The sequence below is a fragment of the Trichosurus vulpecula genome, chromosome 4, assembly GCF_011100635.1.
Source record: "Trichosurus vulpecula isolate mTriVul1 chromosome 4, mTriVul1.pri, whole genome shotgun sequence".
NCBI lineage: Eukaryota > Metazoa > Chordata > Mammalia > Diprotodontia > Phalangeridae > Trichosurus > Trichosurus vulpecula.
This window is the reverse complement of record NC_050576.1, coordinates 79904812-79931841: the sequence shown is the minus strand read 5'-3', so window position 1 is coordinate 79931841 and position 27030 is coordinate 79904812. Positions and strand designations below refer to the sequence as shown.

Below are 27030 nucleotides of genomic sequence, written 5' to 3'. Positions count from 1 at the left end.
ATTTCAGGTTTGGAAGGGAACTTGGAAGCCACCTAATCAAGGCCACATCCAAACGGGAATCTCTTCCACAACATTCCCAGCTAGTGGTTTTCTTTATTTTGCTTGAAGATCAGAAAGCCCACTATTTTCCTGGGCAATCAACTTTACTTGGGGACAACTCCACTTTTTAATTGCTTTTCTTATGGATCCTCTTCCTCTGCCATCTTGAAAGGAAGGAACTCAAAGTGAGAGCTATCATTCATGCTATGCTAATATCTAAAGTTCTCTTTCTTGACTGTTGTATAACAAATTTCCCTGAAACGGGCATGCAACAGGGCAGGTAGGTTAAGTCATAGCTCTTTTTTTTCCAGACTCTCTTCAGTTCACATTTTAGAACTTGACAGTTTTTTTTAAATGCTAGATATAGGCAATGACAAGATGCATCCAACCTTTTCACATATCCAACCAACTGCTGTAAAATGTCTGGAACTCACAGTCCCTTAAATTCTGCACTTTTCCCTGTGAAAAGTAACAGCTGTTTCTGAGAAAACAAGGCAAACACTATAATTTAAACAAATCATCCAATAATGGTCCAGATTGGGGTCAAATTTTCTTCTGAGATTAAAAGTGAAAAACATGGTCACAGTGTAAAGCAAAACATCAGGAACTTTTTTGTTTTGTTTTGTTTTTAAAGAGCTATAGAAGAACTTTGTAGACCATCTTATCCAGCAGTTCTTAACCTTAAGTCTGTGACCTTGTTTATTTTTTAATGGTAAATATATTTCAATATGAACTAGTTTCCTTAGTAGTCCTGTGTATTTTGTTTTATGCATTTAAGAACATTATTCTCAGAAGAGGGTCTATAATAGGCCAAAGGGGCCTGTGATGAACAAAAGGTTAAGAATCTCCAATCCAGTCTGACTCCCTTATTTTATCTATGAGGAGGCTGAGGCTCAAAATGAAGAGACTTGTATGAAGTCAGTTATTAGACATAAAATTCAAACCCAAATCCCTGACTCCAAATCCAGTATTTTTTCCACTGAACCACAAGAGGCTTTTGGAAAGATGGTTATGCCAGCTTTTAATATAAAATTAGTAGTAAAAAATAAAATACCCTATGTTGAATTTCAATATGATTTTTTTAACTGAGGGGTTTTTCTTTCCTTTAGGAAAGAGAATCTTGACAATTCCTGGTATTGTTAACACATTGAACAAAATTTTAGTATTTACAGAAAAGCAGGGGAACTTTGTGAAAAACTAAACCCAACAACATTTATTTGCTGCTCCACCTGAAATTAAGGAAAGGTTTGCCTCTTACTTGAAACGGAGCAGATGCCAGTCAGAGAGCAAAAGTCACAAGAAAAAGATCTGTCCAATTCTTTTGGTCGGTTTTGAATCCTAGCTGAAGAAAACATAGCAAGCTGCCTTATCCTTAGCAGAAACATTTCATACAGCACTAATCAGGTCTTTCTAAAACATACTGAAGCTCCAAGCTTGTTTACAGCTGCTAAAAGAAAAACTGCTACAAGTGAACACAACCCAAGTGTCTCCAGAACACAGCCATTCCGAGAGAAGGAATCCATGCCTTCCTTTGACTGAAGGTGTTCCATTCACAAGGGGAAAAGTGGGTTTTGAGTAACAAACATGAGTGAAGTGGAGAGGAAAGCGACTCATTTCTAAAAGACATTAAAACCCTTCCATCAAACAGAATAAGCAATAGTAAAGTCATCCTAGGTATGAAAGAGATACCTAAGGAAAACTATAAGAATAAAAATGATTGACAGAAAATCCTTGTGCTGTTCATCTATAAAAACACCAGGGTCTCCTCTAAACCAGCAGCTGTAGAGACAGATCATGAATCGTGGCAAAACTAAGCTATCAGCTTCCTATGAGAGATGGCTCAATGCTCAGGGAGGCTTCTCCATTGAATCTGATAGAGCCGCTGTGAGACTCAAAGAACAATATCTGTCAAGCCTTTCACAAACATTAGTGCTGTTTTTAAAGCCCTTAACAAAAGTAGAGGCACCTTGGCTTTAATCAAAATGACCTGGGTTCACGTTCAATGGGCACATACTGCCTATGTGACTCAGACAAAGACACAGTCTCTCTGGGAGGGTCTCAAGTGACTCGCTAAGCCTTTAAGTGGCAGAGAAGGTGTTTTTCTATGTTACTATAAAAAAAAGTTCCTTTCCAGGAAATCCCACACCAGTGAAATCACAGGTCTCACATATAAATTTAAAAGGCTAAGTTTTACTCATTAGTTACCATTATTCTTAGAATTTCTTCACCAACAATCATTCAAGAAGCATTTATTAAGCACTTACTATGTGCTGGGAAATATTCTGTGTGCTGGGGATACAAATACAATAAATTACACTAAAAACAAAAAATACAATAAATCTGAAGAATTACCTACCAATGGTGAAGATTGATTAATCACATCGGGACAAATATAGTTTTATTTCATAAGGAATAAAAAATATAAGATTTATTTCACTTTAATTTTCACTGCTGCTCTTTCTATCCAAGAACAACAGGAACCAACAGAAGTGGTTCCTAAGGCAGATGACGCATGAATCAAATGTAAGGCAGACCCCACAGATGAACTATAAAAGTTGTTTTTCCCTTCAGACAGAGTTGTTCTGATATTCCCACTTGAAAGAAGAAAGATATTGCTCCCAACACCACGCTTTTTAGGACAGCAAAGCAAATGTTTTTTAAAAAAAGAAAGTCCGGGGGCAACTAGGTGGCACAGTGAGTAGAGCACCAGCCCTGGAGTCAGGAGGATCTGAGTTCAAATCCGATCTCAGACACTTGACACATATACTAGCTGTGTGACCTTGGGCAAGTCACTTAACCCCAATTGCCCTGCCCCCTACCCCCAAAAAAACAAAAATAAAAGAAAATACTTTAAAAGGCAGCATCTATTTATGTGAATCTGAGATAGTAAAGCCCTCACTCCTTTTTCTAAATAAGAAAAATGCCTTAAAAGTTAGTAATTCTAAGACATAAGGGTACCCTAATTATGGACATCCTGAACCATGTGTATGTGTGCCTACACATATACTTACAGATTTTCAATTCTTAAAAAGGAACACAGCCCAAAGGTCAACAATTGTGTTTGCATTTTGTCTTAATGACTCCAGTGTCAGAAATATCCTGCCACAGATCCCATCTTCCAAGAAAAGGAAAGGCTCATTTAAGGATTGGCAAGCAATTTTACTCACTTCCAATAACAAACCAAAGCTAACATTTACTTCTAAAATGCAGAATATTTACAAAGGATGTAATCATTCATTCCATGGGTGGCTGTCTCATTAAGATTATCAACATGGAGCATTTCAGCTGTTCTCTGGACAACTTGCTATGTGCGCCCTTTCTATGAACTTGGGACAAAAAGAAAACTTCAAAGCATAAATCTGTATTTAAAACAAGAAAAATTTTTTAAAACCCACCACTCTTCAGCTAAAGAGGATCAAGTCACTTTTAACCCACTATTAGGTCTATTAGATATGCTATGATATAATTTTAGATTATTTCCAATTTATCCCACATATTTTTTCTTGTTTGTACACAGTTGCTTGTATATTGTCTCCAGCATTAGACTCTGTGCTGAGAAGGTGAGGGAGGGAGGGAAAAATCTGGAACTCAATTTTTTTAAGTGGATGTTAAAAATTGTCTTTATATGTAAATTGCGAAAAATACTATTAAAAAAGAGAAGCAGTGAGGACTATCTTTTGTCTTTCTTTGTATCTCCATCACTTGGCATAGTGCCTAACACATAGTAGGTGCTTAAAAAATATTTATTGATTCACTGATTTAGATAAAGGCAGGCTACTTTTATATTTCAAAACTCCCAGAAGCTGGAATTTTATCAGTGTTGTTAAAACCTCAGACTGAAACTTCTCTATTGACTCAGTAGTCTTGAGAGTTGCTACGTTCATTGCTCCACCGCCAACCTGGTAATTTGTTGTTCAGTCTTTTTAGTTGTGCTTTTTAGTTGTGCCTGACTCTTTGTGACCCCAGCTGGGGTTTTCTTGGTAAAGTAGCTGGAGCAGTTTGCCATTTTCATCTCCAGCTCATTCTACTGATAAGAAAACTAAATCAGAGTTAAGTGACTTGCCCGGGGGTCACATAGGAAGTGGCTGAGGCCAGATTTGAATTCAGGATGAGTCTTCCTGATTCTAGGCCACCTAGTTGCCTGAAACCTGGCAGTAAGTCTCTCCAAATTTAAACTGAATTGATTGTTGGTCAATAGACATAAATGGAATCTTGAGGCCCGTACTTCATGCCTTTCCAGCTTAGTAAGGTAGGATCTGCCAGGGCTCATGCTCTACTAAATCAGCTTTTGAAAAGCCAAGCTCCCTATGATAGGATATCAGAAAAGGACTTTAGTAGAAAGGTGTTACAAAAATTACTTTACATCTAGAAAATCTAGAACCACCACAAGATGTTATTATAGCAACTTTGGATGCAACAAGATTGAGCTAACACTGTAAAACATAATCAGACAAGACTAAACAGAAATAGACGCTGATTTATTTAAAACTGTGGCTGAGAGTTGTTTTTTGTTTGTTTCAAAGAAAATTACACTGAGAAAATAGATGAAATAAGCACTTTAAATGTTATAGCAAGGTTTCTTAGTTTTTTTGTGTCATGGACCCTTTTGTCAGTCTGCTAATGCTAATGGACTCCATTTTGGAATTTTTAAAAATTCATAAAATAAAATGCATAGGAATACAAAGGAAACAATTACATTGAAATACAGTTTTATACCTGTGTGTGTACATACACATATTTTAAAGTTCAGCAACTTCAGATTAAGAACTCCTGTATTAGAAGATAAGAAATTCACCTTAAAACTTTTTCATTTCTTCTTCTTTTCTTAAGTAATATTTTATTTTCCCCTAATTGCATGTTAAAGCAATTTTTTAATATGTTTTTAAAGCATTAGTTCCAAATTCTATAGCTCCTCCCCTCCTTCTTCTCCCTCCTACCTGAGACAATAAGCAACTCAATATAGATTATACATGTGCAATCATATAAAACATTTCTATATTATTCATTTTGTACAAGAAGACTCAAACCAAAAAAAACATGAAAAACTATGTTTTAGTCAAAAGAAAGCACGACATAGAATGTCAATCTAGGAAAAAATCTTCTTCCTGAACTCCAACAAATAGGTTACTTGTAGTAAATTCAACTATATAAATTTATTATTAATATGGACATGACAGAAAAGATCAGGAAATGCTGGAGTACAAAAGAGGGAAGGTAAATACAATACATTGACTGAAGGTGTGAATGAATGAAAAAGCATTTCATAAGTGCCAGGCACTGTGCTAATTGGTGGGGATTCAAATAAAAGAAAGAAGACAATCCCTGCCCGTAAGCTTTCATTCTTTTTAAAAAATTAATTTCATTGATATTTTGTTTATTTTTTTTACCTTCCCAGTGAGCCACGCCATATAGCAAATAATATTATTTTAAAGAAAAAGAGGAAGATGAAAAAAATCAGTAAAATTGACCGTCACATCAAAAAAGCATGAAAACATGCAATGTTTTATAGCCACAGAGCTCCCACCTCTGCAAAGGAGTATTGTGTGGGGTGTCCCTTCATATCTTTATGTGGAGCCATGCTTATCATTTGTAGTTTTGCAACACTGCAAAAACAGTTTTTGATTGTCTAATGGCTATCCTTTCCATTTATATTATTGTAGTCATTGTGTATTCTGTTTTCTTGGCTCTCCTTGCTTTACTCTGCATCAGATCATATATGGCAGGTTCTTAAGGAATAGAGCACAGAACAGTTAGTTATGTGCTAATTGTAGGGAAAAAGGGAAGAGGTCAGAAGGTCTGGATCTTGGGGCTCAGTCAGGTTGATATATTAGAGAGTGAAGAGAAGTAAGGAAAACTCACTAGAGCGTTAAGTACCTGAGGCAAGGACATATATAGAGCCAAAGACAACTTATGACTACTTCACAATTTTGTGTAGGGTCAGCCCCACTATGCTGACAAAATAAAAGTTTGTATTTATATAGTGTTTTAAAATTTATAAAGCACTGTGTGTATGTACATACATGTATGTATGTGTATGTATATGTATGTTACTCCTCATTACGTACAACCCTGTAAGGTAGATGCTAATATTACTATATTATCATCCCTATTTTACAGATAAGAACATTTGAGATAGAGAAAGGTTAAATAACCTGCCCCAGATCACACAGGTAGTAAGTGTTTGAAGTGGTATTTGAACCTAGGCAGCTAGGTAGTACAGTGGATAGAGCCTTAATCCTGAGGTCCGGAAGATCTGAGTTCAAATCTAAGCTCTGACACTTATCAGCCATGTGACCCTGGGCAATTCTTAACCTCAATTTCTTCAACTGTAAATGAGGATAATACTAGCATCTACCTCCTGAGGTCATTGTGAGGATTAAATGAGATAATTATTGTTAGCATAGTGTCCGGCACATATAACCACTTAATACATACTTGTTTCTTTCCTTCCTACTTCTTCCAAACCCCCAAGTCCAGAATTTGATCCACTATAACAGTGGTCTCCGAAATGGTGGCCATATACCCCTAGGGGGTTTGTGATAAACCACGAAGATGAGTTATATCCTACCCTTCCTGAGAGAGCCAATTTGTAGGTTTCCCTTCAATATAAGGACACCACTTCCTTTACCATATTACTACTTAACACTTCCCCATTCTGCTCTTTATCACCATTAACTTCCTATGTTATAACCTAACTGGGAGATATATTTAAAAGAAATAAGGAACTTATTTCAAATATAAGATTCATTTCTCAATTGAAAAATGGTAAAAGGATTTGAACAGGTAGTTCTCAAGGGAAGAAATCCAAGCTCTTTACATAATCATACGCAAAAATGCTCCAAACCACTAGTAATTAGAGAAATGCAAATTAAAGAAACTCTGAGATTCTACCTCATACCCATCAGATTGGCAATGACAAATCTTGGAGGGGCCGTGGGAAAACATTGATACACTGAGCTACAAATTGGTACAGCCATTCTGTGAAGCAATTTAGAAGTATGCCAAGAAAGTTACTAAACTGTGTATAACTTTTAACTCAGCTATACCACTACTAGGCTTATATATAGCAAAAAGAAAACAAACATAAAGGAAAGCATCCTATATGTACAACAGTATTTAAAGTAGCTCTTTTTGGGGTAGCAAGTAAATGGAAACTAAGGGAGTAACTGTTGATTGGTGGATGGCTGAATGAATTATGATTTACGAGTGCAATTAAACACTGCTGTGTTGAGAATGAAGAAAGAGATGGTTTCAGAGAAATCTGGGAAGACTTATAGGAACTGATGCAGAGGGAAATGAGTAAAAATAAGGGGAAACTGTATATGATAATAGCAACAACACTGCGAAAATGAACAATTTTGAAAGACCTAAGAACTCTGATCAATACAATCATTAACCATGACTCCAGAGGACTAACTCAGCCAACTCTTGCTCTCCTTCAGGCCTTCATCATTTCCTTTCTGAACTATTCTAATAACCTTCTGACTGCTCCCTGCTTCAAGTATTTCCCTATTCCACACAGATGCCAAACTGATTCGTAAAGTGAAGGTCTGACCACGTTACTACTCCCCTGCTCCATCAACTCTACTGGCTCCCTACTGACTTAGACAAAATATTATTTCATGTCTATCTCATCCTTTTTAACTATTTTGTCTAAGTTTAATAATATAAACAATTATTAAAATAATGCTATACATGTATATAATTTATAAATACATATATTTGGGGTATTTGCTCAAAATTTTTTACTGATGGGGTACACAATCAAAATTTTGGAGACCACTGTAGTAATACCACATCGCCAAACTTCAGATGAATCAGGCAAAGAAAAAATGATTCCCTATATCCATCCAGCCTCTTTACAGTTTACTGTTTATATTGTGACGTCACTGGGTCATGTTGTCAAGTAGACTGTAGAGGGTCCTGGGTCTTTCCTAGCGTACCATATAAATACAAAGGTTTCATGTGGCACCATGGAAACTTGGGCAGCACAGGACCCTGGTCTGAAATTCTGACTCTGCTACATCCTCCTTACGTGATAGAGGGCAAATCACTCAACTTCTATAGGTCTTACTTCCCTCATCTATAAAATACTATATCACTTTCAAGATCTCATCTTGGACTAGATGAATTCTAAGTTCCCTTTCTGCTCTACATTTATGAGTTTAGATAAACCTGAAGGCACCAAACAATAGTAATTCTATATACAGATATACTATGTTCATGGGTGTAACCTGAATGTGACTAACTTGGGAAATTTAGTATTTAGAAACAAGTAGGCACTGTTAATAAATCTTCAGGATAATATAAAGTAAGATCACATAGATAACACCTTGATTTTCATCTGCGGTGATCTGATTTTCCTGCTTAAGTGTTATTCCCCCCCACCAAGGGCAATCGGATTTTTCTTGTTAAGTACAAAAAGAGGTACCTGACCAGAGCAAAGTGACCATATATTCTTTTTGTCTTTTAAAATGTTTTATTGGTGCTCTTTTCTATTTACTTCTCAATGACTCTTCTCCACTCCCACTAAGTAGAACCCTTCCTTGTAACATATAAGTATTATTTTATTGTTCAATCGTTTCAGTCACATCTGACTCTTCATGACCCCTTTGGGGGTCTTCTTGGCAAAGACACTGGAGTGGTTTGCCATTTCCTTCTTCAGCTCATTTTACAAGATGAGGAAACTGAAGCAAACAGGGTTCAGTGACTGGCCCAGGATTACACAGCCAGGAAGTGTCTGAGGCCAGATATGAACTCAGAAAGATGAGTCTTCCTGACTCCAGACCCAGCACTCTATCCACTGCTTGGCTGACCCAACAAACAAGTATAATCCAGCAAAACACATCAGCACATTGGTTATTTCTGAAAATGCATACCTATTCTGCAGCCACAGTTCACACTACCTCTCTGATGACAGGCAGGAGGCACATTTTACTGTCAGCATTCTGAAGCTACGATAGGGTATTGCATTGATCAGTGCTCTTACATCTCACTATCATTTTCCTTAATATTAGTTTAGTCATTGTATAAAATATTCTCTGATTCTGCTTACTTCACTCAATTTCACCGCATATGAGACTTCCCATATTTCTCTGACATCTTAATACTTGAGTCATTTCTTATAGTGAAATAATATTCCATTACCTTTAGATACCACACATTGTTCAGCTATTCCCTAACCAATGGGGCAGCCATTTTTCTTCCAGTTCCTTATCATAGGACCACAGATGTGGAGCCAGAATGGACTTTATAGGTTATCTAGATCAATATTTTTATTTTGCAGATGTGGAAACTGAGGTCCAGAGAAGTTATGTGACTTAAAAGGCAGACCAGTAGTGACAGAACCAGGATTTAACCTGGGACTAATAACTTTAAATCCAGTATTCTTTCTATCGTAACAAAAATACCTTAATAGAGATGAGACTGACCTTACCCTCTATGACCAGTTTTTCTTGGAAAAGAAAAGAACAGGCATCATGCCTTCTGACCAGTTAATTCGATGATACATGGCAACCTGCCAACAGCAGGAACTGTGGGATGTTAAGTATCTAATACACGCATGTATTGTTATGCTCAAAAAGTATTTCCCCATTGTAATAATTCTGGATCCTTGTTTCATTGTTCTTACTAATACATTTCTTTGCAGTCATTCAGAAATAGCACAAGATGGAGTCATGTTAACACTTGCTAATTATTATAAGAACTGGAAAGATAAGATTAAAAATGGAATTACAGCCTGAAGAAACCACAAATTGACATTTTATTCACCTCCCCCAAGCAGAACTCTGTCTAAACCATTCATTTTGGGTCAGCCAAAAGAGCTAAGATGATCTCAGGCTACATTAATGGACATTAACAGCATCCAGAATCAGGGAGGTGATATCCCTTTTGTACTGCATCATGCCCTGGTCAGACTATATCTGGAATATTTCATTCTATTCTGGGTGCCACATTTTAAAATAGCCTTGACAAGACAGAGTGCCAGAGGACAACCAGGAGGGTGAGAGTACTGGAAATCATGCTATACAGAGATCAGTTAAGAAACAGGGAACGTTTAGTCTAGAAGGAGACTGAGTGGGGACCTAGTAGCTGCCTTCGCATATCTGAAAGAGAAGCAATTAGACTTGTTTTGCTTGGTCTCCAAGAGGAAAACTAGGAACAATGGGTGGAAATTACTGAGAGGCAAATTTCGATTCATGGTAAGGAAAAACTTCTTCTGAAGGCTAGACAAAAGTTCCTTGAGAGGGAAATAAAATGGAAGAGGCTTCCTCAGGAGGGGAAGGTGAAGAAACAAGCATTTATTAAGTGGCTACTATATACCAGGCACTGTGCTAAGTGATTTACAAATATTACTCCATTTGATACTTACAACAACCCTGGGTAGGGGCTGTTATTATCCCCACTTTACAATTGAGGAAACTGAGGCTCAAAGAATTAGGTGACTTGTTCATCATCTCTTAGCTAGTAGGTGTCAGAGCCAGGCCTTGAACCAAAGTCTCATGGCTCCAAGACCAGTATTCTTTCTGTTACACTACTGAGTCCTGATACATGCTCGCCTAAGGTGTTGGCCAATGTCATGGAAGATGTCCCACATAGATTCCAAACAAAAGAATGATTGCTTATTGACGGTGAGGCTTTCCCAATGCTCCTAGTTTCACATGACACTGAAAACACTCATTCTATTGAGCTCTGGAGCACTACAAAGCCTCCTCAGTGAAATCCATAGCATTTGGAAAGAGATTAGGCTAATCATACATCTTGGAAAACACCCTAGAAAAACAAAGAGAATGAAAAATCCATTGTCAAGATGGACTGCCTATCCAGTTACTACACACATACACATATTACATATATAAATATACCTACGTATACATGCACTGATACACACAGATGTGTGTATATGCCCATCAAGAAGGTGCTGCCGACAGTGAAGTGGACTAAGAAATGAGGAGAAGGAGATCAGGATGGATCACATTTAGGAAACCATACGGTGCTTTCAATGATCCCCAAATTGATTTGCTGCCACAAATGTGATCTCTTTAATGTCGATAGTCTCCCTGTGAATCACAGAATACCAGATCTCTGAAAAAGAAGTCTAAATTATGGATAAGCTAAAGGATAAGGGAAAGATGGTATTGTGGGCATAATTAGGCTATAGTGTGATACCAATGACAACTTATGTTCAAGAAGTGGGACAAAAAGAATCATCAGGGAAAAAGAGCAAAGAGTTATATTACTAGAAAAGGAGGGAGGCCATTCATGTAGTGAGACTAAAAGACAAGATATTGATGTCCCAGGTATAACAACGGACAGTAAAAGAACCAAGGCAAAATGTGCAATGCACTGAGTGGAGCCTCTACGTAGAATTTATGGGAAGACATAGGAAAGAAGAGCCTGGTCCTTGGTCTTAATGCCATCTTGTTGACTTCTACTTCACCATGACAGGAAAGAGGAGGAAGAGGCAAATTCACAGGCTGAAATGCAAAAGAAAAAGATGAGGCAGAGGTATAAGTAGTCCAACTACAGCAGCTAATGGAATAAAGATATGGAATACCTGGCCCCTGGTCACGCCCGGCTGAAACCTTCAGGAGACATGTACCAGCTCTCCCACCTCAGTCAGAGAGTCAACTAGTCAGAAAGCATTTGCTAATCACCTACTATGTACCAGGCTCTATATTCAGTGCTGGAGACACAAAGAAAGGCAAGAAAAAATTGTCCTTGCTCTCAAGGAGTTCACAGTCTAATGGAAAGGACAACATTGTCCTGACTCAGAACTCTTTATCTCTGCCATGTAATATAGGACTCTTCCTACCATTTGACTCCTCCCTAACATAGAATATTCCATCTTTTAATACAAGGGCTACCTACCTAAAATTAATTCACAAAGCTATGTGCCTGTAGACATTCTGGACTATTTTCTTTGTGGCTGAGTATAGCACATGTATAATAAATCATCTCTACTTTTTTTGACTGAAAAAAAGAAAAAATAGCATAGCAGAAGAAAGCAAAAAAGTGTTATAATTAGTGGAGAAAAATACAATATACTAAGTTCCCTAAGGGTAGGGGTGCATTTTTTCTGTTTCTGTCTTGTACCTAGAAGGCATTTTATAAATACTTGCTGAAATGAACCAAAGTACCCACACCAGTGAAAACACAAAACCCTCAAAGTAAGTATAGAGTATGAGATGAAGGCAGTTATATTTATAGTCAAACTTAAAATGCATTTTTGTTAAGTTCTTCAAGCTACGAAATTCTAATACAAATGTGTACTTGAGATGGTCCTTAAAATAACTTCCTCAAGATGCTACAACATATAATAAATTACATTATAATCACTTTGTTAATGTTTTTCATGATACTTCATGAAGGGGATACTTCATGGAGCTGATTATGGAGATAGTTCATGGAGGTGATTCAAAGCCTCTGCCAGCACCATATAAAGTAAACTCTGGAAAAGTCCTTCACCAAGCTAGAAGCTCCAAATATAGGGCTAGCAATGAGGTTCCCCGCCCCCCCGAGCGCATTTCCCTGCCATTGCTTCAAATTTTCTAGAAATGTTATATCTCTCTACAGAAGCCCCTTCATCTGCTTGATTAATACTGATAACCCTGTCATACCAATCAAACTACCAAAAATTATTTTATAGAGCTAGATAAAATAATAACAAAATTCATCTGGAAGAACAAAAGATCCAGAATATCAAGGGAATTAATGAAAAGAAATGTTAGGGAAGGTAACCTAGCCATACCAGATATTAAACTGCATTATAAAGCAGCAATCATCAAAACTACTTGGTACTGGCTAAGAAATAGAGTGCTGGATCAATGGAATAGGTTAGGTACACAAGATACAGTAGTCAATGAATATAGTAATCTATTCTTTGATAAACCCAAAGAGTCTAGCTTCTGGGATAAGAACTCACTGTTTCACAAAACTGCTGGGAAAAATGGAAAACTGTGGCAGAAACTGGGCATAGACCAGTATCTCACTCCATATACCAAAATAAAGTCAAAATGGGTTCACGACTTGGAGTTAAAGGCTGATACTATAAGCAATTTGGGAGAGAAGAGAATAGTTTACCTGCCAGACTTATCGAGAAGGGAAGAATTTATGACTAAACAGGAGATAGAGAACATTACAAAATGTGAAATGGATAATTTTGATTACGGTAAATTGAAAAGTTTTTGTACAAAGTCAATGCTACAAAGACTAGGAGGGAAGCAGAAAACTGGAAAAGAGTTTTTACAACCAGTGTCTCTGACAAAGGCCTCATCTCTAAAATATACAGGGAACTGAGTCAAATTTATAAGAACACAAGTCATTCCCCAATTGATAAACAGTCAAAGGATATGAACAAGCAGTTTTCAGAGGAAGAAATTAAAGATATCTATAGTCATATGAAAAAAAAGCTCTAAATCACTATTGATTAGAGAAATGAAAATCAAAACAACTCTTAGGTTGTCAGATTGGCTAACATGTCAAAACAGGGAAATGATAAATGCTGGAGAAGATGTGGGAAAATTGGAACACTACTGAATTGTTGGTGGAGTTGCAAACTGATCCAACCATTCTGGAGAACAATTTGGAACTATGCCCAAAGGGCTATAAAAATGTGCATATTGTCCTCGGAGGCAGCAGCTGCCCTTGGCGGAGCTCTCGGCGCCCGGCCTCCAGGCCTGCAGCAATCATGGTGAATCTGATTCAGGCTGTGCGTGACCACTGGGTTCATATTCTGGTACCAATGGGATTTGTCATTGGCTATTATCTAGACAAGAGGAGTGATGAAAAACTAACTGCTTTCCGGAATAAGAGCATGTTATATAGAAGAGAACTGAAGCCTAATGAAGAAGTTACCTGGAAATGAAGGCTTTGGCTGAATTGAGAAATTTTCATGTTGAATAAAAATATTTTATGAAAGAAGTGAAAAAAAAATGTGCATATCATTTGACTCAGCAATACCACTTCTAGGGCTGTATCCCAACGAGATCATACAAGGGTGAAAAAGATCCATATGTACAAAAATATTTATAGCAACTCTTTTTGTGGTAGCAAAGAATTGGAAATCAAGGAGATGCCCATCAATTGGGGAACAGCTAAACAAATTGTGGTATATGTATGTAATGGAACACTATTGTGCTATAAGAAAAGAGGAGCAGGTGGACTTCATGAGAACCTGGAGAGTCTTATATGATCTGATGATGAGTGAAGGGAGCAGAACCAGGAGAACATTGTACACAACCACAGATACATTGCTTCTGTGATGACTAACTTTGATAGACTTGGTTCTTCTCAACAATGCAAGGCTCTAAGACAGCTCCAAAAGACTCATGATGGAAAAGGCTATCCACATCCAGAGAAAGAATTACGGAATCTGAATGCAGATTGAAGCAAACTATTTGCTCTCTTTTTTTCTTTTTAATTTTCTTTTAGGTTTTGTTACATCTTTCTCACAGTTCACTTCATTGGTTATAATTCTTCTTTACTTGATTATTGGGAAAATGTTTTATTGGGAAAAAAGTTTATTGTGAAGGTATATGTAACATATCAGATTACATGCCATCTTGGGGGGGGGAGGAAGGAGGAGAAAGAGGGAGAAAAGTTGGAACTCAAAAACTTGTGGAACTGTTATAAACTATAAAAAAATAGTTAATTAATTAAAAAATACTTATACCCTACATTTTTTTTCTGCTTCTGTTAAGATGGGCTTGAGTTATAATAAGCCCTACATAATGTTTCACATATTTTCTACTATTTATGTAACCATGGATTTCATTCTCTCTAGGCATCAGGAGTTAGTTATTGGTCGATTTCTAAAGTCTGGGTATTGAATGGAGCCCATGGCAGGAATCATGGCAAAAGAAGCATGAGAGTAGAGGCCGCTCTGCTGACAGCATGACAACGGCTTTATAAACTGTAAGAGCTCCATACAAATGAAAGAAAAGAAAAATTGAACTTTTCAATCAACTAGGCTGTAAAACATTGTAAATTTTATAGTAAAATTTGCCAGGAGTAGCAAAGTGAATAGCCTATATTTAGAACAGAGTTCTAAAATTTGCATTTGGATTCCAACTCAGTCACGTGCTTGTTTGGCTTCATGGAATCACCGGATCATAGATATAGCACTACAAGGGGCCTTAGAGGTCACCTAGTTCAACTCCCTCGTATTACAGATGAGGTAACTGAGTCCCAAAGAAATCCAATGACTTACCAAAGGACATACAGATAGTAAGTGGCAGAGCTGGAATTGGAGCTCAGGTTCTAGAACTCTGAGTTCAATCATCTTTCCACCAAACCACAGTGATGCTTAGAACTGACCTTGCTCTAAAATAGGTAATGTTAGAAAATGGTAAGCTAGCTATAGAAAATTGAAAGGGATCTGAAATAATATGTGTTGCCTGCCTTCAAGAGGCTTCTAATCTAGAAAGGGGGTGAGATGAAAGTACTTAAAACAATAATATACCACATTACACAATAAATACATGCTACGTAAGGTCCAAGGCAAAACAACTGGATTCTCTTTCTCTCTCAGCTTCGCTCCCTTATTAAAAAATCCACATGCCCCTCATTAATATTTTTCTTTCCTACTTTCATCACTCCTGTAATCAATCGTGGGCCTACTTGAATGTAAGCTCCTTGGGAAGAGGGAGTCTTGTATTTTTGTCTCTGTATCCCCCAGGAATGTTATCTTGCAAATATAAGCACTTAATAAATGTTCAATGGAACTGAATAAAAAAGGCTTCCTACATTCACACAGAAGCTCATAACCCGCTGAGGGCAACAAATTGAATACTCCTTTTAAAACCTGTGTCCCATCTTGCTTATTCTGGAATTAAACTCTGGTAGTCTGGTTGATACAGTTCTGACCTTGTTCCTGCTCTAGACACCATTTGTAACTTCCAGGCCTCTAACTTTTTAGCCCATTTTCTAGTTACAGATTCTGGCTTAAGGCACAATACCTATGGACCTTAACAGTATAAAAACTCCTTAGTTAAGCCTTCTCTTGCTCCTAATCTGGGGAAATTTCAACTTCATTGAACACTGTTGGCCCTACCCCTACCCTGGGGAGGATCATTACCCCAGAGCCAAATAAGAAAGACACTGGCCTCCACTGCTCTCTATGCCAGAAAAAATAATGGTAGTAAGCTCTAAAACTTTTCTTAAAAGGCTTCATTCAAAAATGTAGATCCTTCTTTCTCTATAAAACCCTTAAATAGTTTTTAACTTTTAAATTTTGACAACTTAAAATCAAAGCAAATAATTTTCTCAAAATCATAGATTAAGGCCAGAAAGGAATTTAGAGGCTATCTTGTCCAGGTCTCACTTATCAGATCAGGAAACTGAGACACAGAGGTTAACTGATGCCCAGAGTCATACAGCTAATAAATGTCTGAGGCGAGAGTTGAACCCAGTTCTTCTTGACACCAAGTCCAGGAGCCCATCAACCACCATGCTGCCTTCTCATAGCCAGCATGGTTTTTACTTGTTCACTATCTATCATGCTAGCAATCTACCCAAGGTCATACAGCTAATTAGTAAATCTTGAGTAAGACTACACTCTGTACAGTTGGTTAATATATTTATTCTTAAACTTTAGTACTTTAATATATTTGCTTTTAAATTTCATTTATGGATTATTTGCCAAGCTTACAACCTAAGTTATTAAAGGACTTCTAAAATGAAGTATTATTAACACCACATGGCATCTTTATCGTGAGAGCCTAGGCAAAGAAGGGCTACAAAGCACCATGGATGAGGAAGGAGAAAAGCAAAGTAATGGAAATGTCAGTGGGGAGCAGGATGCAACTTGTAAGGAGAATCACACTAATTTCCAGGGGCACTGGAAAAATTCACCAGAATTTCTACATTCTCAAGGGAACAAAAAGGACTTAAGACTTCTTTATTCTCTACCAAGTCAACCCTGGACTTCTCCAGCAGAGAATTTCATAGAAGAAAACACATTTCACATAGGTATGGAGTTTTTAACCTTTGGAGAAAAAAAAAGGTATTTCTAAAATGTTGCGTAGAAGTTTTCAAAAAAGAAGATGGCCCTTGAAGATAAACAGTCATTGATTCACTTTTAAGGAGATCGTTGAAAAAATTCTAAGGCTTTTAGATTATCATGGGGGAGGAGCATGGGAAAGGGGAGAGGCAGAGACAGCAGTGATTCTGCAAAGCATTTCAATCGATCAATAAACACTTATTAAGTATCTACTATGTATTGGTTGCATCCAGTATCATAAATATTTCTATTTTTCAGGGATCTATCATTCCAGATATGGGTACTCCCTCTACAGATGCAACCCTGAAGCATGTTTGAAAAAAACATTATTTATTACTACCTGGCTAAAAGGGAAAAAAAAGAACCTTAGGCAGGAAAAGAATGAGCTATTCCCTACACCAGACTACTGGGCCTGCATCTAGAGCTGCCTGGGGTCACTTCTTTACACTACCCTCTTAGACTTGACATTGTACTGGCAACACAGAAGGAAGCAAAACAGGATCTAAAGAGCGAGAGGTCTTGGCTGGTTGACCCATAACAAATAAAAGTGAGGTGCTTTTATCCTGTGGGAGCAAAACAAACTCCAGCTACTCCTCCATTGCAGTCTTAGAATCAGAGAGAGGCAGATTTCTATACCTTCAGGTCAGAACAACAAAGCTTAGAATTAAATCAAACAGAACTCGGTTTTTTCTTCAGTCCTCTGATTCTCAATCTGTGCCAATTTCCCCCTACAAATGCATCACCATAGATGTACTTATGCACAGAGAAGGAATGTGATCAATGAAGCCAAATTAATATTTTACCAATTCCTAGCAGTTTGGAGCTGCAAGGGGCATCAGAGATTACAGTTTCAGGAGTGTGGTACTCTTCAAAGAAGTGTTTGCATTTTAAAAGAGAGCAAGGTAACACAAAGAAATGAGTTACTACTGGTAGGATGTCAGATATCAATACCTTGATGCTTGGATGGATCTGTGATCTCATCAATTTGAGTATTTCCCTCTAGCCCATCTGACGTGATCCTTCCATTTCTTCCTGCAAAAAATCACTGCAAGAAGGTCTACCTAATAAGGCTACAGGGTCTTCCTGTAAATCTCTTCATGTTGCATGGCTAACAGTAGAGTAAGGATGTCCATTGGCTACACCTCACTCTCACTATTTAACATATACGTGGGGGGGGGAGGTGTCACCCATTTCTAATGGCCTGTTTTATTTCGCTTCTCCTATGTAAGTCTTTGTTTTCAGTGACTGTGCCTTATAGCTTGTTTATGGCTACCATGTACCTCTCCACTGACCTTTGATCTTTGAATTTTGTAATATTCTATGACTGAAAGCCATACAACATCGTCACAAGAACACTGCTGTTCAAACAAAACAAAACAAAGCAAAACAAAACATAGGCTTTAGTTTCATGGTAAAGCATTGGGTCATTAAACATAATTTCCCAAAGGTGGCACAGTTCTTCTTCCATTCAATTCTGAGTCCAACTAATTTTTCCATTTGTCAGGTTTCTCCAAGATATATTCACTGATGGACAAGTTCTATGAGTCATCTATTCAAATGCCAATCATATTCTTGGCATATTCTTCTTCATTTATTTGGTGAACCAAGTGGACAGTTAAGTAATCATGGAGCTCATTTAGGAATATCTGCAATGATCCTGGGTTCAATGCAGTCAGCACAATATTATCCCCAAACAGGACATCTAGAGTATCTCTGACCAACTATAACAAATCTCTGTTCCATTTGGACTCTGCATTAGACATGCTCCAAACATTCAGTAAACATAATTTCTGCTTTGTGTGTCACTTGATCAAAGGGTAAAAGTTACACAACTATGCCTTGCATCTATTTTGCACATACTTATTTATGTACATGTTATCTCTGTATAGGCCCCTTGAAGGCAAGGACTATTTAATTTTTAAACTGTAACCTCAGCACTTAGAATGCTGCCTAACAGAAGATGTTTGTGGATCGATTGATTACGTCTTTCAAGGAATCATCTGTGATTTTGACTCTGATGCTTACTTGGACCAGTCACAATCTCCCTCGGCCACCATTTCCCTATCAGTAAAACGAGGAGTTAGAGCTAGGTGACCTCTGAGGTCCTTCCAGCCCTAGTTCTATGATTCTACAAAGTCCTCTCCCCCACCTAAGTACATTTCCCAGAAAACACTTTAAACTAAACTGCTTAACAGCTGATTAAGACTGGTCGTACATGTCACTTTCTATGACTGGATTACTAGGAACCCATCACACTGCATATGTTTGTGTTAGCTGCCAAAAGAAATGAAGTCTTCCTGTAATTTCTGTGGAATCTTCATCTGAAGGAGTAGAGAAAAAAGTTAAACCCCATTTCTAGACTTTTCAAGTCAGTGGGCCATGAAATCTGGAATTCAACCGATTGCAAAATGTTTGGCAAGAGAAAAAAAAACTATCTGCAATGAAAACAGCTGGTGCAGTCCCAATTCCAAATAATTGAAAAGCAGTTTATGGAGAGCTAAAATCATATCCAACCACCACTATGACACTGGGTACTTTTTATATGAAGTGAACAGAATCAGCTCACATTTTATAATTTATAGCTGAACCTCTGGTATGATCCCACAAACACTGGTATCTTTCTTCAGAAAACAAGAGAATTCTTAATGGTTCATTTACTATTATAAGACACAAAAGCAAGCATATTATTGCTATGATTAATAATTGCTATTATTAATAACAATAATTTCAAAACATCAATCCTTCACAGAGTATTGAAAGGGGAAAGAATGATAAAAGTAAAGATAAAATTAAAATGGGGGAGCATTTTGAGAAAGAACTGTAATAATAAAGACAAAAAATAGAAAGAAATTTTTAAAAACAAAGATGTCATACTTAACATTAAATCATTCATTAAAAACTAACTACAATACTAAATGCTGCCAGCTGTCCATTTCCAAAACTAAAATATCTAATTTATACTTTAATTTGATTTTTATCATTTGGCATAAAGTGCGATATACTGGATAGAGAATGGGCCTCAGAGGGAGGGAGGGAAGAAGAAAGGAACAAAGGGAGAAAGGAAGGCGAGAAGGAAGGACGGCAAGAAGGAAGGAAGGCAAGAAGCAAGTAAGGAAGGAAGGAAAACAAAGGAAGGGAAGGGAAGGGAAGAGGGAAGGAAGGAAAGGAAGGAAAACAAAGGAAGGGAAGGGAAGAGGGAAGGAAGGAAAGGAAGGAAGGGAAGGAAAGGGAAGTGAAGGTGTATTTATTTAGCATCTACTATACAGCATATACTATGTATTAGGCACAATGCTAGATGCTTTACAAATATTAGCTCATATGAGATTAACAACAAACCTGGGAGGTAGGTACTCTTATTATCCTCATTTTAATAATTAAGGAAAGTGAAGCAGGAAAAGTTAAGTGACTTGCCCAGGTTCATACAGCTATTAAATATTTGAAGTTGAATTTAAACTTATGTCTTCCTGACTCCAGGCCCAGCACTCTGTGCACTGTATCACTTAGCTACATAGCTCTCCAAGAAGCCTTGGGTTCAAGTCCTACCTGTAAAATATACTACTTGGGTGACCCTGGGAAAGTCATTTAACCACTCAGTGCTCCTGAAAATGCTCTAAAATTATAAATTGCAGAAGAGTTGCTGATCTACATTGGTGGAGGAAATGTCTTCATTCTATAATTCCCTACACAGCTGAAATCATAGATATGAACTCAAAATAAACAGATCAATACTGGCAACAAAATTTGTTCTATCTATCTCTCAGAGTAGTTGTGGGAATCAATTAGGGTAATATATGTAAATTACAACCCAAATTATACTGTTATTATGACAAAATAGTTAATTAACAACCATCTCCAAAGAAATAAGTTTGAGGGTCATCCAAAGGGCACCAGAAAGGAACATGGGGAGGAGAAGTGGATCAAGCAATGGACTTAGAGTCAGAAGACCAAGGTTCAAATCTTACCTCTGCCACTTACTACCCACGTGACCTTCAACAAAACATTTAACCTCTTGGGGCCTCAGTTTATTTAACTGTAAGATGACAGGCTTGGACCTCTACCATCCTTTCAATCTCTAAATCTATGATGCTACGGCCAACAAGGAATTGGGCACAAGGGGTATAAAGGATCTTGTTAGAGTGTATGACTGGAAAGGTGAGTTGGTTAAATGACAGGAGTATGGGAGATCAAACAAACCCTCTTGAGCTCTAGCTGGATCCACTCAATAGGAAGAGATTGAGAATGAGGTCCCCAGCACAGGGGGCACATCCACTGCGCTGGATTCACAGGAGGGCATGAACAGGAGTCACATGGAATGAGGAGGTGGAGATAGATAGTCTGTGACATGAACTGAGGAAGAAGGGTGCACACTCATGAGAACACAGGTCCATTAAGTTACGGAAGAGTAAACAGTGAAGAAAAGGTTTTTGTAGTCAAGTAACAAAACAAGTGGTAAATTCAGGAAGGAGTCCTAAGAAGGAAAAGCTCAAAAAATGTGTTAGACCAAGGTTTCTGAACCGTTTTTTGTGGGTATCACAGTCCCCTTTGGTATCCTGGTAAACCTCTGGATGGACCCCTTTTCCCAGCTGTTTTAGATGCATAAAATAAAATGCATAGGATTATAAAAGGAAACCAATTACATTGTAATAAAATTATAAAAAAACTTTTAAAAGTTCATGGGCTCCAGGTTAAGAAATCATGCACTAGATTAATAGATTCACAATTATTTCCTGTACCTTCTTGGTGAAATAATAAAGCAATGATTTTTTTTTATTTATTACACCTCATTAAAAATATGTCATCTACTTACTGGATCTACATGGCTGCAGCAGAATTGGATGAGAATGAACACCAAGATTAGCTGCAGTAAAGGCAGAACATTCACATGGCTTAAATAATGACAAAGCAATTGGCCTGGGGCTCACAAGTGATATGCCCAAACCACAGCAAATCAGATAAAACATTTTTTTTAATTATGTGTCATTTACTGCAAAGCCAAAAAGGTTTATGATTATTTTTCTTGTTAGTTATAACTTTAAATATGGTACATAAAATTCCAACTATCAAATAATTGTGTGGAAAAATTAAAGTAATAGTCATGGCATCTGAAAGGCTAGAAGTGCCATCAGGGAGGGAGGAAAGGAGGAAGGAAGAGAAGAAGGAAGGAAGGAAAGAGAGAGGGAGGAAATAAGTGAGGGAGGAGGGAAGACAAAAGGAAGAAGGGGAGGGAGGAAAGAAGGGGGGAAAAGAGAAGGAAGGAGAGAGGGAGAAAAGGAAGGAGGGAAGAAAGGAAGGGAGGGAGGGAGGGAAAAAGGAAGAAAGGAGGGAAAGAGGAAGGGAGAAAAGGAAGAAAGGAAGGAAAGAGCGAGGGAGGGAAGGAATTAGGGGGAGGGAGGGAAGGAAGCAAGGGAAGGAGAGCAGAAGGAAGTGAGGAGGGGGGAAGGAAAGGAAGAAAGGAGAGAGGAAGGAAAAAAGGAAGGAGGGAAGGAGGGAGGAAGGGAAAAAGGGAGGTTGGGAGGAAGGAAGGAAAAGGCGAGGAAAAGAGGGAGGAAAGGTAGAAGGGAGGGAAGGCAAAGGAGTTAACTAGTGGTATTAAAATTGTGAATTAAGGCCTATGACCAGTAACCTTGTTATTGTTCTAGACTCCCACAACAAATTCTAGGGCAATTTACGACAGATTTGGGTCCCTGGTGAAAGATTTATGTCCCCCTTCACAGAAAAGTTTAAGACACGTCTTGTTGCTATTGAAAAGATTTCAGAGAAGGCCGAGTAGAAAGAGAAGGCAGAAAGCAAAGTTTGGCAAAGTAATATGTGAAGGAAAACACAAGGCTCTTACAAACCTAGAAGTCAAGAGAAGGACATACTTGAGGAAAACAGGGGTATGAACTCTCGAACTGGCACTTCCTCCTAACCAACAGAGGCAGCCTCCTACAACCAAGATTTCTGCAAGATAGTCACTTCCTTCTGGCTCCTCGCCTAAGAAAGCTGGTAAAATCTCCATCTGCGTGGAACATTTAAATATTAACACAGCTCAGACAAAAAGCAAAGGGATAGAGAACGTGGTTAAGGAAAGAAGAACTTCTTGCTCCGTCCTTCATACACTCTTGGAACCCATATTAAAAATAAAATAATGACTTTCTGAGATTTGCTGGGTTTTTTTCTCTTCTCCTTCTAAGATCCCTTCTAGCTGATCTTACTATCCTATGACTACTTTTCTTAAACAATGAATAATCTGGTAGGTTTTCTCAGTCTTTCAACAGGAAAAAGCAAATTAAGTTTCAGGTTAAGATTTTCTGATAATTCTTTAATCTATGGACTAGGTGATTAGATTCAACAAACACTTGTTGACTGACTTGAATTTCATATGGTTTTTTTGGGGGCGGGGAGGGGAGGAACAACCCTTTTTTCACATTCTTTGATTTTCACATTGTGTCCAATGAACTTTTTTTATGTACAGTAGCTTGACAAGCTTCTTAGTAAAGCTCTATCAAGGGTAACCCTGCGAATGATTAGATTTCCCTAAGCCTAAGTCAGATGCACTTTTCTTAGTTGTAAAAATGTAGTTTACCTTAAAACAAATATAGATTATTAATATTTCCCCCAAGGGATTGTTATGACTATCACCTACTTGTGGCTGGAGGGCAGACAGCCACTGAAGCACCATAGGAAATAAAAGAAGTTAAAAACATTATTTATTTCTTTGAATGTTCACAATGGCTATAAAAAGGCTATTCTCCTCTGGCCACTCCTTCTGGGCCTAAGGTTTAAAATTTGGCCAATTGCTCAGTGTTTAGGCCTTTGTTCTGTCACTTTCACTGATACCCACAGGTTTTTAACTCACTGCAAATTCTTTGATGTAGCTTCTGCTGGCAGGTCATAGGAGATCTATTTTTAAATTCTGAAATTCAAGATTCCCTGTTCTCTCATCTTCTTGCCATTCCTATTCAGCTGAAGCTTATAGTTACGTTGTAGGAATCTTCACTTGTGTTACAGACTAGTCGCAGGGGTGGGGAACCTGCGGGCCTCGAGGCCACATTTGGTTCCCCACCCCTGGTAGTACTTGGCTCTCCTAATCATTAGTGAAATTCATGTTTCATCTAAAATGTTATTCCATTATAATTTCTTCTAGAATAACCAAATACCTCCTTAAGAAAATCAATCGGGTCCCCTTAACATTACTCACTTTTTCCAGTTAAATCAGTCCTTTGGGTCACTCAATTCTCAGTTCACTAGAGGGTCACTGATGGGTGTTCACAAAATTCCTTCAGATAATATTTTGAGGGGGTGTGTTTTGCTTTTGGTGATGGTGTGTTAAGAAAGGGGAACTGAAGGTGAGAGAAAAAAGAAATATCCAGCACTCTGTTTTTAGTGATTGCTAATGTTCAAAGCAAACAAAAGCCGACAGCACGGAAAAGAATACTGCATTTATGTATTCAGAGGCTGTTGTGGTTGAGTTGCTTCAGTAGTGTCTGACTCTTTGTGACGCCATTTTGGGGTTTTCTTGGCAAAGATGCTGGAATAGTTTGCCATTTCCTTCTCCAGCTCATTTTACATATGAGAAAACTGAGGCAAATGGGGTTAAGTGACTTGCCCAAGGTCACACTGCTATCGAGTAGATGTCTGAGACTGGATTTGAATCCACGAAGATGAGTCTTCTTCGTTCTGAGCCCAGTGTTCTATCCACCGTGCCACCTAGTCATAGGAATGGGGTTCAAATCCCAGATAATGCCACTTAATTACTACCTATGTGACCTCATCTCTTAAATTAGAGAACTAGATTGGATAACCTCTAAGGTCCTTTCTAGCTCTAAATAAATTATTTCCACAGATACATTTCCCAGAAAATTTGCAAGTTGCCTCCACTTTGGCCAGGGTAACTCAAAGAAAACCATTCTAGAGGAGGATAGGGTTGGTTGAATTGCTTTCCCTTCCACAAATCTATGTGGCAAGATCATAGAGGGCTGAACTTAAAAGTTCCTCTAGTTCAATCTTCTGTCCAATGAAAGAATCCTCTCTACCAACCACAAGATTCCAAAGAGAATTAAAAGAGGAAAAGTCTCCTTGTCTTCCTTCAGGTCCAACCCCCTGTACTTCTCTAAGGACTGCACTTTTTCAAGATCCCTAGAACAAAGCAAATCTTTGGAAATGGAGCTAAATGCCATGTAACACTCTCCAGGAACAATGAGACAAGGTGATTTTTGAAGCACTTAATGGGAGGAAGTCTGTGGCAGTCATTCATACTTCACCCTTTCTTCCTTCCACTGGGAAAAGTTCGTGAAAATAGCAGTATGGTTGAGAACAGTCCATAAAATAGTATGAAGGCACTAGATGACAGATCATTTTTCATAGGCTCCACAAAACACACACAATCATATTAGGAAACCTCACTGACATCCTAATTGGTCATGATTGCCCTGAGAGTTGCAGTTCTATAGTCACCTTTATACTGAAGGTGTGGCTGTAGGAAAAAGGTTCCCAGGTGAGATACAAACAAAAACAAACACACAGTAAAGATAGGAGGGAATATAAATGCAAAGGGGAGACCTGGGTGGAGGTTCTAACTAGTAATAGATTTCCTCTTAACTGTTGGTTGTTTGGGCTGGGCTTCAGTACTGCTTGCTGAGTTTTTTGGGGGTGGTTCCACACATAGAAAATAATCATAGAATAAAAAATAAAGAAATCATCCCCTTATTTGTTTTCGACCTGCTTCCCACCCCCCAAAATTATAAAAGGCAGCTAGGTAACACAGTGGACAGAATCCTGGTCTTATGGTTAGGAACCTAGTTCCACATGCATTAAAATTGATAGGGGAGAACCAGAGAAACAAATTAGTCCTAGAGAGAAAGAGATAGAGGAGAAAGGGATAGAGAAAAGAAAAGAAAAAATGGGAGGTAAGACATGCCAATATAAAGGCTAAGTCTATGATATGGCATTGAAACAGCCAGCCAGTTCAGTAGAAAAAATGAGAGAAGTTATTTGGTCATATAGATCAAACAATCTGATACCCTTCCCCCCTTTTAAATTGAATTTTTCATTTTTAATTTGTTTACTGGTCAGTCCTTGATCCTTCTGTTTCTCAGTCTCAAGTCCTAAGTTGCCCTCAGCAGTATAAGCAGAGGTTGAATGGATAGGCCAGAACTGTAATTTATGAACACAGAAATGGGATCCAGAGGAACTCCTTTCCCTCCCCCCAAGAAGGTGAGGACTGCCTCCAGCTCTGTAGCCAGCAAGCCAGCTCTCATCATGATTCTAATACCAATGGAAGGTGACCAATCTCCCTTCTTTGTCCTGGAAAGTGCCATCCCAGCAACCACAGGGTAGCAGAGGTACCAGGTTAACACAGGCAAAACAAAGTATAAATATGGGGAAGACAGGAAGAGATGAGAAGTCAACAGAGGACTAGTACTGGGGAGAGCATTTTTTAGAGACTTTTGTCTCCAGCATAACTTGGTCTTACTCTTTCATCACTTTTAAACTCACTCCCAGACCATCTTCTATACATCGGTCACACCCCCACCATTCATGCTATGCATAAACCCAGGACCTCTCCTATAGTAAGGGAGGATGCAAAACCATTACCTGCCCAAGGTAGTCATGATACAAGTGAGGCTGACCTGCTAATAGGAGGAACTCATGAACCCACATACTACTGCTTTAGATCTTGTTCTCACATCTCTAAGTTCCTTTTCACACCTGCACTCCATGGATAAAATTCAGTGCGAAACAATCCTGTTTGTTAGGGTTATAGAGGAAAAGAGGGAAGAAGGTTTGTCTATAGCCTGCCCCTCATAAGACCTCCTATATGGAAACCTCCTTTCTCCTTTCCTTTCAGATAGTACTATGGATCCTTGAACAATTTTCTCTACAATTCAAGTATAAAATAAAAGTGACCTGGAATAAAAACACTTGATAAAGATGATGATGGCTTGAGAAGCACTTCACATAGGTTAGCCTATTTGATTGTTACAACAACCCTATGAGATAGGTACTAT

General features: G+C 38.1%; 2 protein-coding genes across 3 annotated transcripts in view; one reads left to right on the top strand and one right to left on the bottom strand.

The window, feature by feature from the left end:
• Positions 1–27030, bottom strand: part of C4H1orf21 (chromosome 4 C1orf21 homolog) — a 282105-nt gene that overhangs the window by 196563 nt on the left and 58512 nt on the right. The gene's annotated exons all lie outside the window — the stretch shown is intronic.
• LOC118846359 (NADH dehydrogenase [ubiquinone] 1 beta subcomplex subunit 1) lies at positions 13672–13965 on the top strand. Its single transcript, XM_036754800.1, has one exon. The coding sequence runs from the start codon at positions 13730–13732 to the stop codon at positions 13904–13906; it is 177 nt and encodes a 58-aa protein (XP_036610695.1). The 5' UTR covers positions 13672–13729; the 3' UTR covers positions 13907–13965.

Excerpts from the sequence above, each read along its gene's own strand:
- LOC118846359 (XM_036754800.1), top strand. The coding sequence starts at position 13,730 with ATGGTGAATCTGATTCAGGCTGTGCGTGACCACTGGGTTCATATTCTG.